The following is a 19749-nucleotide window of genomic DNA, read 5'->3' on the forward strand; positions in this document are numbered from 1 at the left end:
GACGAAAAGGAAATGCTCACGTAAAAGAAAACCACCTATGATAAGCGCAGCTGTTTTTGAACTCGGTCCACAATCTTTAGAAAAGTTCATTGCCTGACTTAAATTCGTCCATGAGTGATGCAGGGCACTAAATCCAGAGCTCCATACCTCAATAGGCAGATGAATGTCCATAAAACATCCAGACAACAGAAGATTCCTTTGATTCCTCAATCGGCAGAAGAATGTCCAGCAAATATGCCGGTGACAGGAGATTCCTTCGATTCCTAAAAAAAACGTGCAACGTCCAACGTGGTTGGCAAGGATAGATCGATAGGCTGTGTCAAGTGCCAATCCAAAAACGGTGGCACGTTACAAACGCAGAGCCGGGTGGCTAACTGCAGCAGAGCGTCCTTGGCAGCACAGGAGATTGGAACCGAAGGTGCCACAGACGACAATCGCGTCAACATGGGTTGCACTCACACACCAGCTCGCTCCAGGTAACTGCCACAGGCAATTCAAACGATGCGGTAGGGGGGCACTTATTTTCGATAAAACATGTCACACCCTCACGGAGATTAATCCAAACAGCTGGGCAGTTGTCCGGGGCCAAATTTGACGGTCCGGTGATATTGGGGCCAATTGCAAATCAACCAAACACCAACCCAGTTAACTCGGGGCTCGACATATGCCCTGATCACCACACCATGCAAGGGACAGGTCTAAGCAACTGAAGCCACAGACACAGAGGGTTCAGAGACATCACCATCCACCGCATTTTCAAATCAGCATAACAGTTCAGGAAGGGTGTCAAGTTCTCCAGCATACTTCATAATGTGTAAATTCTGTTTAAATTTAGGCGGGCAGCAGGAACTAACACAAGTCCAAATGTACAGTACACTCCAGTACAGGCAACACAATGCAGGTTACAATAGGTTACAGCAGGCCAATGTACGGAAAAAATGTAGCAGAAGTCTTCCAAGGCAGCAGTCAGACAAACAGAAACTGGCACACTTAAGTTGTGGGTGACCGATGACAGGGTCACTGGTGGTTCAACAACAACAAGGGACCCCAATATTAGTCAGCAGGGACCTCGGGGAGCATACTTTTATCAAACAACAATGGTCCCCAGCATTGGAAGCATTCAACACACAATGAAATATAGACAGAGTCAATCTATATTTTAGAAAGCCATATCCAGCCGGATAGGGGTCTTTCAGAGTTTTTACTCAAGATTCATGTATTAAATCACACGAAGTACCTTCCAACTGTCCGCCAGTGTGGACCACAAGCCTGTGTCCAGTACCAACAGAGCAGATACAAAGGATTGATATAAACAGCAAAGAAGGGCTTTTAAGGCAAATCAAGTACTCTACCAACAATACAATTGTACAGAGTATCACAACTAAGCACTCCTTGCCACTCAGCCCTTTCACACCAACTGACTCCTTCTTCCACACAAACCCTCTCAACTTACTGATGACATCACATAGACTGAGCAGCAAGGCAAAGGGCAACAATAGAGAGGATGCATTATTCACTTGCTAGATTGTAACACAGGGGAACCGGGTTTGAGTCTCAGCAGGGTCGCTCAACATCCTGTGATTCTGAGCAAATCACTTAATCTCCCCGTGCCTATCAAAAATTAATGTGTCCCTCTGTAACGAAACTGGTGCTCATGTAAAGTGCTCCGATACCTGATATATTCGGGTTGAGTTTGCGCTATATAAAACTCTAAAAATACAAAAACTGTGACTAGTCCTGGTGCCTAAAACTCACACCCAAGATGGTAAGAGAGAGATGAGGTTTTGCGTGGATTACAGAGGCCTCAATGCTGTCACTAGGACAGATGCCCATCCATACCAAGGGCAGATGAACTCATTGACAGATTGGCACCTGCCAAGTTTTTGAGTACATTTGACTTGACAGCTGGCTACTGGCAGATAAGACTAGCTGATGATGCAAAAGCCAAAACAGCATTTTTAACCCCAGGACGACATTATCGGTTTGTGGTAATGCCATTTGGTCTGAAAAATGCACCTGCCACATTCCAAAGGTTGGTGAACCAAGTCCTCTCAGGTCTGGATAACTACTGTGCAGCTTATCTAGATGATATTGCTGTCTTTACCGCCACTTGGGAAGATCACCTGATCCACCTGAAGAATGTTTTGGAGGCCCTACAAAAGGCAAGCCTAACTATCAAGGATACCAAGTGCCAGATAGGGCAGAGTATGGTTGTATACCTGGGCCACCTTGTAGGTGGAGGTCAGGTTCAACCATTGGAGCGCAAGATCCAGACCATAAAGGACTGGACTGCTCCCACCACCCAGACACAGGTCAGAGCTTTATTGGGCCTGACTGGGTACTACAGGAAATTTGTCAAGGGGTATGGTTCCATAGTGACACCCCTGAATGACTTAACTTCCAAGAAAATGCCAAAGAAAGTTCAGTGGACAGTAAGCTGTCAAAAGGCATTTGATGACCTGAAGCAGGCCATGTGCACTGCTCCTATTCTGCAAAGTCCAGACTACTCCAAAGAATTCATTGTTCAAACAGATGCTTCTGAGTTGGGGGTAGGTGCTGTTCTTTCACAACTGAATAAAGGTGGTCAAGACCAGCCAGTAGCTTTTATTAGCAGAAGGCTGACCCCTAGAGAGAAATGTTGGTCAGCTATTGAGAGGGAGGCCTTTGCTGTGGTTTGGGCACTGAAGAAGCTGAGGCCATACTTGTTTGGTACTCACTTCAAGATTCAGACAGACCATAAGCCCCTCTTGTGGCTAAATCAGATGAAGGGTGAAAATCCCAAACTGCTTAGGTGGTCCATTTCCCTACAGGGGATGGACTTTACAGTGGAACATAGACCTGGGACTGACCATGCCAATGCAGATGGACTCTCCAGATATTTCCACTTAGAACATGAAGACTCAACTGGTCAAGGTTAGTTTAATGTCCCTGCGTTGGGGGGGGGTGTAGGAGAGTAGGGTCTGCTTCCTATGGTCACCCCCTCTTTTTGCTGTTATTCTCTGTTTTTTCGACTTTAATGTGGCTGTGGGCCTGCTAATTAGACCCACAGCCCAGCTGTTCTTTCTTTAAATTGATACCATGTAATTTAGGTACATACCAGATTGGTTACTGGGTCACCTTTGTGAGCCCCTGTATAGTGTACCCTAGGTACCCAGGGCATAGGTGCACCCTAGGCCTACCAGGGGCTGCATCATGTATTGTGCCACCCCTGGTTTGCCTTCCAAACTGACACCACAGGTCTGTTCACACAGCCTGGGTAAGGTGGTGTAATCACCCCTTACTTAGATATAGTATACCTATATCTACCTTTACATATAGATACATATACACCTATAAGCCACTCCTATGGTAGGCCTCGACAATCCTGGAGGCAGAGTGCTTGGGTTTATGTGAGAGGGTGCTCTGGCATGAGCTGAGCCCATCTACAGCTTTCGGAACCATCTCATTATAGCTGTTCTATGATATAGCCATACCATATACTCTTAAGTGCATTATAATCCTCGCGGTTAATGCTAACTTTGGTTTGGCTTCATCAAAACATGTCGTGTAAGGTGTCAAACACTTTGGAATACTATCCCACCGCCAATTCTGGTGGCGAGGGTAGCATTCCACCCTTCTAGAGGGAAAAGACATGTATGATACTACTTTACCCGGTTAAAGTTAAACAGAGCCTCAGCATCCCAAAATAGATGCTGCTGCCTAAGACACAAGTGTGACCTCCTGTTGCTGGGGGAAACTCCAGCAAGGGCGGCCTGGACAATAGGTTTCCTGTCCAGGGAGGTGCCAGCACCTCCCCAGACAGGGGGTTTGTGTATTGGGGCAGGGAAGGCTGCATTCAGTGAATGCATCTAGACACTGCCTGGGGCACACAAGGTGCTCCATGCATAGCCCGGTTCAAACCAGTTGCTGGGGCACTCCAGCCCCAGCTCTGGCGCGAAACTGGACAAAGGGAAAGTGGTGTAACCAGCCCCTTCTCAGGTCCACCCATAGGAGGGAACTAGTCAGGTAATCCAGCCCCCATCCTTAGTATAAGTATAGGAGCCGTGTCCCCAGGACTTCAGATTATCCTGGAACGAAACTTTGATACAGAACTCTTGGACCTTCGACATTCTATTCTGACTAAAAGACAAAAGACATCTCCCTTGTGGTCAAGGAGTGACCACGCTGTGCAAACAGGGACCATCAGCAACTTTGCCGGTCTGCAGTTTCAAGGCTCCCGCCGGAACCCGAAGACTCTGTGACTCAAGAACTGGACTTCCAGACTTCTCTGACCCCGACCCACATACACAGCAAAGCTGAGACCCGTGGCGGACACGAGAGTCTAGGGGACCAGAAATCTTGGACATCCTGCATTTTGCTACCTGCACTCCTTTTCTGAAGCCTCAGTAAGTTGTGCATTGGGGTACGAGAAGCCCCAGCCCCGAGCATCATTTGAACCGAAGCTCAGGCCCCGCACACTCCGCGAGTGTCCCGTGGGCCCCGCCTTTACATTTGTGCTCAACGCGTCTTCCCGGTTCCTTGCCCATTGGCTAGTGAGCCCCCTGAAGACGCCATCTTGAATCTAACTTGCGATCCTGTTTGCTCCAGGCTTGCTCCAGCTTCTCTAAAAAGGAGAAGTGCCACAGACCTTGCTGGTCTGCAACAGAGCCAATCTCAACATCGTGTGTGGGTTGCGGTTGCCAAGGCTTGTTGGGTCAAATCCGGATATGGACACCGCAGTCATCTAGATCCATTGTGGGACAGCTTGAATCCAGCGCCTGGTCATTGTCGATGCCTCCTGGACCTCGTGGCTGAAGAGACAAACTCGCCTTCTTCACCTTCAAGCATGCGACATCGCCTGGTTTTTCCGGGTTCCTTCCTGGTCACTGGCTAGTGACCCAGCCTCTGCCCCCTCTGCTTTCAGGTTCTTCACATCACCGATCCACCCGATCCACACGGACACTTTTCCTCTGGTCGCCTGCAGCACTTCTTCGCAGATCTCCATAGAAAACGACGACGAAACCCGACACGAAAAGACACCTATGTACCCGGCTTCCCTGGGTGAGGTAAGACGAGTACTCCGGTGCTCCTGTGGGTCTTGACTCTCGAAGTGTCCTAGTTTAAAAGGGTTCCATCCTAGTCCATCCGGAAGTGTCCTTAAACAGTAACTTTGTAACTTCTTTGTTTCCCATTATGAGTCAATGGTAACTCGCAACTGTGTTTAGACACTGCACGCGTCTCCCCTGGGCCTCCTACTTCCTAGCCTTTGGTTGTTTAGTGTAGCCCCAGCAATTCCCTAGGCCCTAGGCCTACTCTCTACTCTCTACTTCAGACGTGGTTATTATACCACTTTCTTAATATATGGTTTGTGAGGCCCCTAGGGCATTACTGTATATGTGCAACTTATCGTATGCTAATTGAGTAACTTGTGATGTACTTTTACCTCTGACCTCATAAAGAGTGCAGAGGGGTTGTGTTTAGAATAAATACATATATATGTGATATATACCTTGTGTGGTGTCCTTTCATTTGGTATTCAAGGGATTATAATTGGTAAAACAACTGGCTTCACATGCTCTCTGAAGTCTTAGCCTATTGACTGCTGGTCCATGCTACCAATAGGATAGCTTTCTATAAGGTTGACTTCACAACCACCATCAATAAGGGTTGATTAGACTGGTGCAAGGTGCCCACTAGAACTAGTGGACATCATATGCCAGGCTAACTTCTCACACCATTGACCATTTCCTCATGGAAAACTGCCTGAATGATACGTCCCATACCACAGGATGGGATGCCCTCAAAGTCACCCTGAGAGGCACGATGAGCCACCTCCTGTCCCTAAAAAACAAAGCTATCTTGTACCATCTCAAGAAATCCGACACGTAGATTCCGATATTATTTAAACAACTCAGACCTACTAAAGGCTCATCTGTCCTAACTAAACTGTGCTCCGCACAATATGAATATAACCACATTCTTTGTCAGAGAGCTCGGAAATGGATTCATGTAGTAAACACTGGTAGGCTTTGTAATAGCAATAGAGTTGGGAAAACCTTTGTCAAAAACCTAAAATATATGAAAAACAAAACCCTCATATTGGCCATAAGGAACCCGATGGGGTGGTTACCTCATTTACACAAGGTATCCCAACACCTTTAAATTGTTCTATTTGAAAATGTACAAATCCAATGAACTCATATTCATAGCGAAGATCAACGGATACCTTGACTTATGTAACCCCTAAAAATCTCACAACAAGACTCTCTTGTCATCAATAAACCCATCACAGAAGATGAAAATAATTTGGTGATACGCACCCTTAAAACTGGGAAAAACCCAGGCTCAGGCCGCAACTTGGCCAAATTATATAAAATGTTTGCTAACAAAGTGTCAGAGCCCCTCTACGCGGTCGTCCAACAATATGCCTCCTCTGGCTACATTACTGGTTCTGCCACCAAAGCTACAATTGTGGTAATTCCAAAGGAAGGGAAGAATCATCTAAACTTTAAGAACTACAGGCCAGTCTCACTTATTACCATCGATTGTAAGGTTTCTGCTAAGATTGCAGCCTGCAGATTGGAGTTGGCTATTCAAAATCTGATAGCGAATTCACAAACAGGTTTCCTCAAAGGTAGGCTCACTTCGGACAACATTAGAACATTCTGCCATGTCTAAGAAAAAGTGGAACTATCCCACTCACCAATCGAGGACCTTGCAGTAGTTGCTAAAAAGGTCTTTGATAAGGGCTCTTGGCCTTTTCCGCAAGCCACAGTACATAGATATCAACTTAGGTATGACTTTATTTGCATGATTATGGCCTAATACTCAAATCCTACAGCGAGAGTCAGGGTCAATGGTCACCTATCTCAATACTTTACTCTTTAACAAGGAACCCATAAGGTTGCCCACTGTCACCCCTACTTTTCTTACTTGTAATGAAGCCTTTTAACCTCTGATTCTCGGGAGAAACCAGATATCAATGGTATCAACTGCTCCTCAAGCAAACAATTGGTGACAGCTTATGCAGATGATGTACTTCTATTACCGAAGATGCTCCATTACCATACCAATTATCATGATAGAAATCAAAATTGACTCACTTGTAGCAGGCTACTCCCTGAATACAGATAAAACCGTCCATGATGTCCATTGTACATCATCTTCAATTGGTGACCATGGTTTAAAATAGCAACTGGGTGCAATTAAATATCTGGGCATATGTTTTAGCTCTGATCTTAAACAATCCGTTGCACTTAATGAACAAAAAATACTTGCCAAAAAAAGACCTTCTCAACACCTGGTCCCTGAAGAACATCACTTGGTGGGGGCGTGTGGACATGGTGAAAAGGATGATAGCTCCCCTGATTACCTGTATTGCAAGCAAGCCTTCTCCCCCTCCTTCTTTAAATAAATAGATACATCCATCTCCGAATTCCTCTGAAAAAATAAGAAAAAGAGCATTTCTATGAAAATGTTTAAGAGGAATAAATCCTAGGGGTGAATAAACCTCCCAGACTATCCCCTCTACCAAATGGCAGTTCTGCTATCCCAGGGCTCATGGTGGCTACGGACGAAGGAAACTGACCCCCCTCCTTGGCTTATCATTTAATCCAAGCTAATTTATCCCGTACCTCTTAGCTCCGCCCTCACAATACACAACCTATCAAAATTCCCGTGTAACTCTCCAGACCTCTGATAATGGACACGGTTGCGTCTCTCTTATTCCTCAACATGCACCTAGAACATTGATTACATGTTTCTACCCTGATCTTCCTATGGTTCAACCGCACGATTAAACTTGAAGGGAAGACAATATTCTGGGAATCATAGGAAAAAGCATGGCATAAACTCCTTAGATTACCTGGGATCATGAACAAACCCTATCCCATTCTCAATCTTGCAACTTAAATCTGACTTACCTAACATAGACTTATATACATTTCTAAGACTAAAAACTGTGCGGAGTAACTTTAAACTTCCACACCCCCGGACCTCCCGGTACTACTAGGTAACTTTAAAAGGAGAGGGTCACACTGCCTCACGTATATACCCATTTTTAGAGAAACCCAATGGATATGCACTGAGATAATTTAACCGGCAATGGCAACCCCATATACAGACCTCATGGACACAGTATGGTAAAATATTTGGAAATCTCCCTTCTCTGCAACAATCACTCCAGCCCTAGCAGAATCTACATTAGGGTCTATTCATACTGAACTCCATCCAGACTACATAAATGTTGACATATTTTGGCGATATGGGGAGAGTCCAGGGGACCTTCAGCATATGTTTCTCTACTGCAAGATGGCATACCTGCTATGTACGAGGATACAATCTCTATTACATGAGATGTCAGGGGTAACAATAGAAATAGACTTTCAAAAACTGCTTTAGGCTGACATGCTCACAGAACTCAATGAAATCTCCTCGTTATTAGTGGACCTTCTCTCCTTGAGACCCAAACAGTACTCTCAGATTGGTAATCAACATCCCCAAGCTCCTTCGATAAATTGTGGAATCTGCTGTATTATGTTAGAGGTGCTGACAACATTCTACATGCAAAAATACACGGCACCTCTAGTCTCAGACGACTTTGGGATACTTTCAAAAAATATCTACAGGAAAGTAAACCACCATGAATCCATCTTCTAGAGAATCCAGACCATCCTCCCTCTTAGAAAGATGGCCTGGGTGTACATTGACCTTCTACTCACACCCGACTGGCTCTCTTGCAGGTGTTGTAAGTCCTGCCCAGTGTAGCCAATCTTCTTCTCTTATCCCTGCCTTTCTCTCTTTTCGTTCCCTCATCCCCCTCAGTGCTTCACCTTTTCTCCACACTTACTCTCTTTCCTCTCACGAGCCATCATACTTTACTTTTGTACACCCCTGTTGGACAAGATTGACCAGCACAATGATTCAGTAGCCTTCAATCCCTCCAATGCTAGACTACTCTGTATTTCAATATGCTTGCTACCGTGTATGGTCGAGACAGAAGATGTCTCATCTGCACTAGTTCTGATCTACAACTGATGTCGTTGCCTTTCTCCCATGTACTGTAGCAGGAGTGTACTACATACCCTTGTAATGACTGCTCTTTTTGTGTTTTTATGCCGTCATATAAAAATGTAATTATCTGAATCTAAAACAAGCCAATCAACAGTAGAAGAAAAAGTTGAAAAAAAATGTTTTTTTGAATCAGTGCTACAGTAAAGATTAAGAACCACAGGACAGTGGAATCTTATTCATTATGTTTCAGAATATGGGGTATATATTTAATTTTGCTTCTCACCGTACCAGAGTGGACACTTGTCGCCCATTAAGCTGGTGTTTAAGAAAGCCACGAGTAGCATCACAAGTTTAAACTACTTCTTTGCATCAAAGTATGCCAGTTATAAAGTTCATGCAGTGAGCAAAAAATAGTGTCAGCAATATGGAAAGCTTACGTTTTCCACAATGGCACTGTCACATTGCCTTAACACTAATGCCCCATTTTGGCTTGTTCTTTCACATTGGTTTTTATGTAGTATGAGGTCTAATGAAGGGCTTCAGAGCCATTCTTGCACCATGCACGATCCCTCTTTTTTGTTCTTTTATTCCCCAGCGAGATTGCATTGACGAGAAATTAAATAACAAAGACATTAGTTGTTGGAGTTCTATTTAGGACAGTTTCTAAATACTGCGGTTGTTCTCTTAAGAGGTCTGTGACTTGCATGAGGCGGCAGTGAGGGATTCATCCACACAGCAAAAAAGTATCAAATGCTCAAGAAAAAACTGTGACCTTAGTGTTATGATCTTGAAGTTGCGACCAAGATTGCACCACACAAAAAATAATTGAATCGATGCAGGTTACATAAGCAGCAGAGATTGCTAAAGAAAAGGGTGAACTCGTCATAAATTGAAGAATTGTGGGATGATGCACTACAAAAAAAAACATGACTGCGAGTATAGCCTTATAACCCACTGTTGAGGGATATTCCGGTTGTTAATGGCCCTGAACTTGTGTTATATGCCCAAGCCACAGGTGGGAGCTTAAAACAGGGGCGAGTGCCTTTAACCACAGGTATACCCCGAGGCAGAAGGGCTACAAGGCTATTAGAACATCCCACCCCCTAAGGGTAGAATGTTCTAAATTAAAAAGGGAGAAACAGAAAGACAAACATTTGGAGTATTGGAGCTGTGGGCCTATACCAGCTGTTGTAAGCCTGGAGCCACTCCATTGTCTTCAATAATGTAATTTGCAGCATGTAGAACTGGCAGGAGCGCTGTCTGAAGCGCTGTATTTATTTAGAAGCTTTAGAATGTGCTACCTAGAACCGTTTGTTTACTTAAGAGGACAACAAGCATAGGAGCAATGTTCAATATGAAGAAAAAGTTATGTTCGTGGTGGGAAAGCACCATATAAGGTCAGGAAGGAGCCTGTGCCTGATTTTCTGCTATTGAAGCCCCCTAAGGTTCCAGAAGAATTTTGTAAATGTTCCTTTTAATAAGTGAGACTAAAGTCTTCAGTTTTCAGGAGTTACCTTAGGTGCTTGTGATTGGATTTGAATCTCAGTGGGGGGCTGAGGGCTTTTCATTCTTGGACCTTGTACTCCCAGAGCTCAGCCTCAGCTTCAGGGAAGGTTAAATGATCAAATTATCAAATGATGAGCAAAGGTTTCAGGCTGGGGGGGGGGGGGGGTTCTTGCATGTTTTGGGACTTTTTCCTAGTAGTCTTTGTGGAGTGCAGAGAACTTTGAATGTAATCCTGGCTTCGATTGATATCCCAAGTAGTGCTTACAAGGCAGGTTTGATTATATCCCACTTGCGTAGGTCAGGGCACATTCTGGCTGACTGATCTAGCAATATTTGTAACCTGACACTGAGTGTTTAGGGGAGTAGCTGGAAACTGATTAGAAATCTTAAATTAGAGGATTGCGTAAAAGAGATGAAAAATGTAGCTGCATTAAAAAGAGTTACTACGAACGCGAGTGGTAGAGAGTGACAGTAAATGATAGAATTAGACACAGGAATGTAGGAGGTCTAAAAGTGGTTAGTGAACATTAATTGGGAGGATAGCTCACTTTTTATTGCATGTAAAGATTATTAAAGACAATTTTATGCTTATTAAACAGTAATTAAACTTGTAAAACTTTTTTTGTAAAAACAAAATATTAATTGAAAAAGAATGAAATGAAGTATTGTACTCTCAGAACGCTAATTTGAGCTGCTGTTTTCTCAATAGGTTCATCGAAGAGCTCAGGGTCTGAGAAAGAGACAAAGAACCAGGAGACAGCTGCTAACTTCTACAAACCTACCCAGGTGGTTATCAAATACTGCATGTTATGAAAAATGATTCTGCAAATTATAAACTAGATGTAGCGTCTTACTGGACCAGATAATTAGTGGTCTGTTATCTATTTTAAACTTGTTGCGGAAACAATAATCGATAGTTCCTTAAATAGTATTTATTGTCATTTATCGATGACTTGCGAGCCCTTTTACCAGAGGTACTCACATAGCTCCAGAGATCAGTACCCAAGAATAACTGCAGTTAAGTTGGGGAGTTAGAATTATTTTTTTGCAAAAAAGGGTTTGATTAGTAGGAGGACATGCCAATACGATGCAATACACAAGTGGGTCAGAGGAGACCTCTTAATGGCTGATCCTGTTTTGGGAGCAATCTTTGATTTGCACACAAAACGGGATTATGCTGGATGTGCAAATTACATCTTTGCTACTGCGATTTGCAACTGGGGAAGCATTGTGCAAATTGCTGCACTGTTTGTGTATGTTGAAAGGAGGGCTAATGTGTAATTGGCATTTGATTCCCTCATTTTAAGGTACCACATGCATAATCAGGGGCAGATCAGACACCCACTAATTGGGGACTGACGCTCGTCACAAACTAACAGGTGTGCAGTTTGAAGCCAATTTTTTGATACTTGGTCATGATCAGGTCCTCATTTTTCAGGGAGCCATCTTAAAACTTGCCTTTCCCAAAGGAATTGCACGCCTGGTTGCCGTTGTCTTTTACAGATGCCAACTAAGCCAAAACTGGCCCTGGGTTGCTTGCGGTCCGGTTTGCTGAGGACATGGTTTTGCACTTCGGGCTTGACTGTTCCTACCGGAGTAGGGCCAAGTCTCATGTGCATATGGCTGGGTCTAATCTGGAATTATAGGGTGGGCAAAAACATGGTGAGTTGGATTGCTACTCCGACTGATGTCATAGGTTTCACAAACTACCAAAATACCTCCCATCACGTTTAGTAAGTCTGACTAGTATGTATTGCTCATTCCAAGGTACCACATGTCCGTCTGGGTTCGAAGTAGGCGATTTATAAATTAACAGATCTGCGATTCAAACCCAACCTTTCCCTTTTAGAGAAAGATCAGTCTGGGTTTTTGAACTTAGACGCCTCTGCTACATTATGCCCTTCCAAAGCAATCAAAGTAAGATCCAATTTGTTGCTTGTAAATCTGTGTTCTACCTGGGTCCAGGTGCCTGAAAATCGCCGAAAATGAGACAAAGATCTTGCAAGCAAAAATACACTCAAAAATAAAAGGATAAAACAGTCTTTCTTTTTGGATGGTTGAAGATTAAATCTATTTCTCTCTTTTTTTCTCCCCAGAATGATTACCTTCAGACGGTGTCGCTCTTTAAGGACTTCATGACTACATACAAGAAGATTTATAGTGATAACAATGGTGAGTCTTACCTGGACACTTACACTGAGCCAGTCAAGAGAGCATTAGCCTTAGACATGTGGCCAATGTTCAAATGCAGTAAATGTATGTAAGTACAAAAGGGGGTGGTGATGGACGGAGCATCTAAACCAATCAAACACTCACACCCAGTCAAAAGATCTGGGTTTAATCCATCACCGTTCTTTAGCCCACTCTGCCAACCCAGTTCAGACATGGCTATATGCAAATCAGTCTGACCCTGTGCCTCATGGGAACAGTCCAGCCCGAACTGCCAAGCCATGCCTTCCCTGGACCGGAAACAAGCTTCCGAGGACCGGTTTCTGGCATTACAGCCGTCTTCAGCCCGGCTTGCTTGAATCCAGTGGCAAAGTGCGCAAGGGACTCACGTCTGAGCATACCCTGCCACACTTATGGCGGCCAGAAGCAGTACAAAAGGGGGTGGTGATGGACGGAGCATCTGAACCAATCAAACACTCACACCCAGTCAAAAGATCTGGGTTTAATCCATCACCGTTCTTTAGCCCACTCTGCCACCCCAGTTCAGACATGGCTATATACAAATCAGTCTGACCCTGTGCCTCATGGGAACAGTCCAGCCCGAACTGCCAAGCCATGCCTTGCCTGGACCGGAAACAAGCTTCCGAGGACCGGTTTCTGGCATTACAGCCGTCTTCAGCCCGGCTTGCTTGAATCCAGTGGCAAAGTTCGCAAGGGACTCACGTCTGAGCATACCCTGCCACACTTATGGCGGCCTGAAGCAGTACAAAAGGGGGTGGTGATGGACGGAGCATCTGAGCCAATCAAACACTCACACCCAGTCAAAAGATCTGGGTTTAATCCATCACCGTTCTTTAGCCCACTCTGCCACCCCAGTTCAGACATGGCTATATGCAAATCAGTCTGACCCAGTGCCTCATGGGAACAGTCCAGCCCGAACTGCCAAGCCATGCCTTCCCTGGACCGGAAAAATGCTTTCGAGGACCGGTTTCTGGCATTACAGCCGTCTTCAGCCCGGCTTGCTTGAATCCAGTGGCAAAGTGCGCCAGGGACTCACGTCTGAGCATACCCTGCCACACTTATGGCGGCCAGAAGCAGTACAAAAGGGGGTGGTGATGGACGGAGCATCTGAACCAATCAAACACTCACACCCAGTCAAAAGATCTGGGTTTAATCCATCACCGTTCTTTAGCCCACTCTGCCACCCCAGTTCAGACATGGCTATATGCAAATCAGTCTGACCCTGTGCCTCATGGGAACTGTCCAGCCCGAACTGCCAAGCCATGCCATCCCTGGACCGGAAACAAGCTTCCGAGGACCGGTTTCTGGCATTACAGCCGTCTCCAGCCCGGCTTGCTTGAATCCAGTGGCAAAGTGCTCAAGGGACTCACGTCTGAGCGTACCCTGCCACACTTATGGCGCCCAGAAGCAGTACAAAAGGGGGTGGTGATGGACGGAGCATCTGAACCAATCAAACACTCACACCCAGTCAAAAGATCTGGGTTTAATCCATCACCGTTCTTTAGCCCACTCTGCCACCCCAGTTCAGACATGGCTATATGCAAATCAGTCTGACCCTGTGCCTCATGGGAACAGTCCAGCCCGAACTGCCAAGCCATGCCTTCCCTGGACCGGAAACAAGCTTCCGAGGACCGGTTTCTGGCATTACAGCCGTCTTCAGCCCGGCTTGCTTGAATCCATTGGCAAAGTGCGCAAGGGACTCACGTCTGAGCATACCCTGCCACACTTATGGCGGCCAGAAGCAGTACAAAAGGGGGTGGTGATGGACGGGGCATCTGAACCAATCAAACACTCACACCCAGTCAAAAGATCTGGGTTTAATCCATCACCGTTCTTTAGCCCACTCTGCCACCCCAGTTCAGACATGGCTATATGCAAATCAGTCTGACCCTGTGCCTCATGGGAACAGTCCAGCCCGAACTGCCAAGCCATGCCTTCCCTGGACCGGAAACAAGCTTCCGAGGACCGGTTTCTGGCATTACAGCCGTCTTCAGCCCGGCTTGCTTGAATCCAGTGGCAAAGTGCGCAAGGGACTCACGTCTGAGCATACCCTGCCACACTTATGGCGGCCAGAAGCAGTACAAAAGGGGGTGGTGATGGACGGAGCATCTGAGCCAATCAAACACTCACACCCAGTCAAAAGATCTGGGTTTAATCCATCACCGTTCTTTAGCCCACTCTGCCACCCCAGTTCAGACATGGCTATAAGCAAATCAGTCTGACCCTGTGCCTCATGGGAACAGTCCAGCCCGAACTGCCAAGCCATGCCATCCCTGGACCGGAAACAAGCTTCCGAGGACCGGTTTCTGGCATTACAGCCGTCTTCAGCCCGGCTTGCTTGAATCCAGTGGCAAAGTGCGCAAGGGACTCACGTCTGAGCATACCCTGCCACACTTATGGCGGCCAGAAGCAGTACAAAAGGGGGTGGTGATGGACGGAGCATCTGAACCAATCAAACACTCACACCCAGTCAAAAGATCTGGGTTTAATCCATCACCGTTCTTTAGCCCACTCTGCCACCCCAGTTCAGACATGGCTATATGCAAATCAGTCTGACCCTGTGCCTCATGGGAACAGTCCAGCCCGAACTGCCAAGCCATGCCTTCCCTGGACCGGAAACAAGCTTCCGAGGACCGGTTTCTGGCATTACAGCCGTCTTCAGCCCGGCTTGCTTGAATCCAGTGGCAAAGTTCGCAAGGGACTCACGTCTGAGCATACCCTGCCACACTTATGGCGGCCAGAAGCAGTACAAAAGGGGGTGGTGATGGATGGAGCATCTGAACCAATCAAACACTCACACCCAGTCAAAAGATCTGGGTTTAATCCATCACCGTTCTTTAGCCCACTCTGCCACCCCAGTTCAGACATGGCTATATGCAAATCAGTCTGACCCTGTGCCTCATGGGAACAGTCCAGCCCGAACTGCCAAGCCATGCCTTTCCTGGACCGGAAACAAGCTTCCGAGGACCGGTTTCTGGCATTACAGCCGTCTTCAGCCCGGCTTGCTTGAATCCAGTGGCAAAGTACGCAAGGGACTCACGTCTGAGCATACCCTGCCTCACTTATGGCGGCCAGAAGCATTACAAAAGGGGGTGGTGATGGACGGAGCATCTGAACCAATCAAACACTCACACCCAGTCAAAAGATCTGGGTTTAATCCATCACCGTTCTTTAGCCCACTCTGCCACCCCAGTTCAGACATGGCTATATGCAAATCAGTCTGACCCTGTGCTTCATGGGAACAGTCCAGCCCGAACTGCCAAGCCATGCCTTCCCTGGACCGGAAACAAGCTTCCGAGGACCGGTTTCTGGCATTACAGCCGTCTTCAGCCCGGCTTGCTTGAATCCAGTGGCAAAGTGCGCAAGGGACTCACGTCCATCATCCCCTTTTGTATCGTAAATGTATGTAAGCTTCATATGGGCCAAGTGTCCCTGTGAACAGGGTGGGCTGAATGCCTTTTTCCTACTTAACTATATGGAGTAACACAGACTATTGACTCACCACAGGGCACCAAAACACTCACTCTTGGTCAAATGCTGTGCCTGTTCCCTCCCAACTGTGAAATAAAGCAGAAGAATTGAACTGAGCCAGCTTTCTTAGATAGGACTGCCCTTCACTTTCTCATTGATTTAGTAGTCAAATTCTTGAAGGTGATTTTGAGGGACATTTTGGAAAAATACATTTTACAGGCCATAGGTTGAGCAAAGTGTGGATTGTTGCACCACTTTGAAACAAGGTGGTTAAGTTTTCTATAGGAGAGTTTGGCAGTTCTTCAGCATAAGGATGATGGTCAGTGTACTGACCAGAGGAAGAAAGCAATATAAGTAGAGCTTAAGGAAGTGCTCCCCTTCTCACCTAAGACAGTTCATAGTTGTGTGGAATTAATTTAATTTCCACAGAGCCTATTTGATCTTTTTCCATTCTATTAATGAGTAACTTTGGTTGCGAGAGAACCGTTTTCACAGACTGATACTGGAATTGTGTGTTTTTGAGCTATTGAATAAGGAAGAATGTTCCCAATATTGTTAAATTATCCACTGTTGCACCAAGAGCAGTGAGTTGACTGCACAGCAGCAAGGACACCAGGTTACCTATGAGATCATCCATGAGGCTGTAAAGCCCTTCAGAAAGAGGAACTCCCCTACATCAGGGTTATATATAGAGTCAGCTGTCAATTTGAGAATAAGACCACAAGTAAGTCCTCCTTGGTGTGCATGGCAAGCGATGATAAGGTGGTGTGATCTAACAAGCTGAATTGAGTTGCTAGAGATTTGGGGATACAATGGGCTTCAAGGTTTTATGCAGCATCTGCTTTAAAACAAAAAGTCCCACCCCCATCATTCAACTTCACAAAACAAATGATAGCCACTGAGAAAATATGCCACCTCTTCCAAGAAGCAGGGGCTGTCAGTCAGTGCAAGAAGACTGTGGAGAGTAGTTAATCCCACAAGAGTGGTAGGCTCCTCAACTAAATGGTAAAGTCTTCTGATAGAGAGGAAAATGCCCAACCAGTTTGTGGGTGAGCAACATGACAGACAAGCAATGCCAATGCCCATAGGGCAGGCTTTAGTGGAATGTTGTGTGGTAATGTGAAGCATTACAAGTGAATACCATGGGAGAGATGCGTATTTGTGGGGAAGCAGAGAGCTGTAGACTGATATCGGTGGAGGTTAAAAGTTCAGTTGACAGTTGCAGTGTCATACCATGTAGGTTAATGACTGCCCTCCTTCCATCTGTGCTGCTGCCAGAGAAAAACAATATCAATTATCTAGTTATTTAAGACAATTTAATAGCATTTGAATGTCGTGGGTGTGCCACTGAAAGTTCAAGCTCAGGGAGCTGCATAAAAAAAATGACTGCAGCTGCATGGAGGACAAGCCCTTTTTTTGTGGAAGCGCACAACTTCTTCTCAAACAAAACATGTACTCCTGCTTCCCAACAAGTGCGTGGGGCCAAAGCCCTTCTGTAGTTATGCCCACATAATTGTCTGGCCACAGCTGCCCTGTCAAACCTGACCCAAAAAAATGGTATAGCCCAATTGCATAAAATGAGGGTTATCATGAGTTACTTTTATGATTCCAACCTAAAAGTCAAAGACCCTCAAGCCCAGTAATAAATCTGTTGACCCCTATATTGAGTGATTTGTACAGTGTTACCAAAACAAATAATAAGAACCAAATTAAATTTTCAGGCTACAGTGTTAACAAGTATGTGGTAAGTCAATTGGTCTCACTTTTTAAAAGCAATGCTTACTCTTTCGCTTTGTATACTATAAATAATCTAGGGCAACTTCAATTCAATAGAGAAATTAGAACATGTCAAATAATAGCAGTGACACTAAAATTTAGAAAAGTACAAAACAATTTATTTATTATATATAATTTATTTGTAAGTATAAAAACATGATAGATATGAGCCCTTATCGCAGAACCTTGAAACTTTGTAGCACCGCACCGCGCGAAGTCCTTTGTACTCGTGTGCGTGGGTGCCCTTATTGCAGAATCCTGGTTGCACCGTGAGAAGCCCTTGTTGCAGGCAGTCGCACTCTGGAACTTTTTCTCCGGTCCCTGACGGTCCCCGTGAGGAGGAGCAACGGGCGCAGCAGCGCCATAAATCAAACGGAGGGGCCTAGCTGGGTGGGATGCAAGGGGGCGCCGACCGGGGCCAAGACCTGGCCATGACGGGCCCGTCTGAGCCCGTCAGAGGCCGGACGAGGCTGGGATGCGCCCAGTCTCTTGGTTTTTGGATCGTGAGAACCCGAGTCCATCTGAGGGTAAGTTCATACCAACAGCACAAGTAACTCTTACACTAATTATTACTGTTGGTCGTTAACCAGCATAAGGGGGATACATCCCATTAACTGTCTACCAGTGCATACGTTTTAGTTCTCATATGTTATAAGGGCATCAATACTCCTTAATTTATGCGTGCTGGTGGAGGGAAAAGAGACTGGTGGGGCCGGTGTAATTCATTTCATTGCATAGATTGAAAAGAAAACAAGAATGGGGCAAAGAAAGTTGCCAAACGCACAGCACTCAATAGTAAAAAAAATCCATGGGTGATATACAGCAAACACTACTGAGTTACCTTACCGGAGCAATGGGAGTATTAGACAAACAAATATCCTCAGTAGAAGAGTCAATAGTGGCAGGCACGACATGTCCTACCACCGAACCAGTTAGAGAGACAGAGACATCAGAGGTTGCAGGGCAGAGACTAAAGGACCGTATATCTCATAATGGTTGCATTCAAAATATATCCGATGAAATAACATTTAGTGACTCTGACTCACTCTTACAACCTCCACAGAAAAAGAAAACAAATCCGACAGACAAAAGGAACGATGAGACCAAAGGAGGGGCAGAACATATAAAAATAACTAAGAGCAAAACAACTTAAGCAGGGGAAAAAAAGAATGGGGATAAGAAAAGTTTCCTGGAAATCTAAAGATGAGCCCCATAGAAAGACCGACCTCTAGGATAATGATTTAAAAAAATCTAGCGTTGCTGGTTGAAAGACTAGATCTCTATCTACGAGTCTCGCTGGATAAAATGGGGGAAAGAATATCTTTAATAGAAGCCTGTCTGATGTAGCGCTGGGACGCTTTCGGGCAGCCATGCGCTTTATAAATCTAATTTCATTTCATTTCATTCACACAGGGGGAGTAGCGAAAAACAAATACCCATTGATCTTAGTAAGGGGGGAATCGATAACCGGGAAACAAGTAGGACTGCTGACCCGTTAATTACTCATCTACACACTGCTCAAAGAAAAGAGGTTGTAAACCCTAGTCAGAGTAATTCCCATGAAAAAACTCGAGTGCCCAACTCCGACACCCATCCACTCAACACTATCGGTCACCCTTTTAATACCAAAGAGAATAGGGGTAAGAGTACAGATAAAACCTCAGAGCACAGGCCCAACTATCCTACTAGCAATCAACAGATAGTGTCGCAATCAGGGACATCATATATAAGGTACACAATGATTATCTCAGTAGAGACCAATATTTAGACCTACCGCCAGCAGCAACACCGTATACGGTCATTCTAGCAAATGTA

At 45.3% G+C, this 19749-nt stretch overlaps 1 protein-coding gene across 1 annotated transcript in view; it reads left to right on the forward strand.

Annotated features, from left to right (window-relative positions):
- CTSF (cathepsin F) overlaps nt 1-19749 on the forward strand; it is a 612378-nt gene that overhangs the window by 314826 nt on the left and 277803 nt on the right. Inside the window, exons 4-5 of the mRNA XM_078660834.1 lie at nt 11207-11283; nt 12594-12669. Of these exons, the coding sequence (XP_078516960.1) occupies nt 11207-11283; nt 12594-12669 (153 nt within the window). The remainder of the gene's footprint in view (nt 1-11206; nt 11284-12593; nt 12670-19749) is intronic.

This window comes from Lissotriton helveticus, chromosome 9, assembly GCF_964261635.1.
Source record: "Lissotriton helveticus chromosome 9, aLisHel1.1, whole genome shotgun sequence".
Lineage (NCBI taxonomy): Eukaryota > Metazoa > Chordata > Amphibia > Caudata > Salamandridae > Lissotriton > Lissotriton helveticus.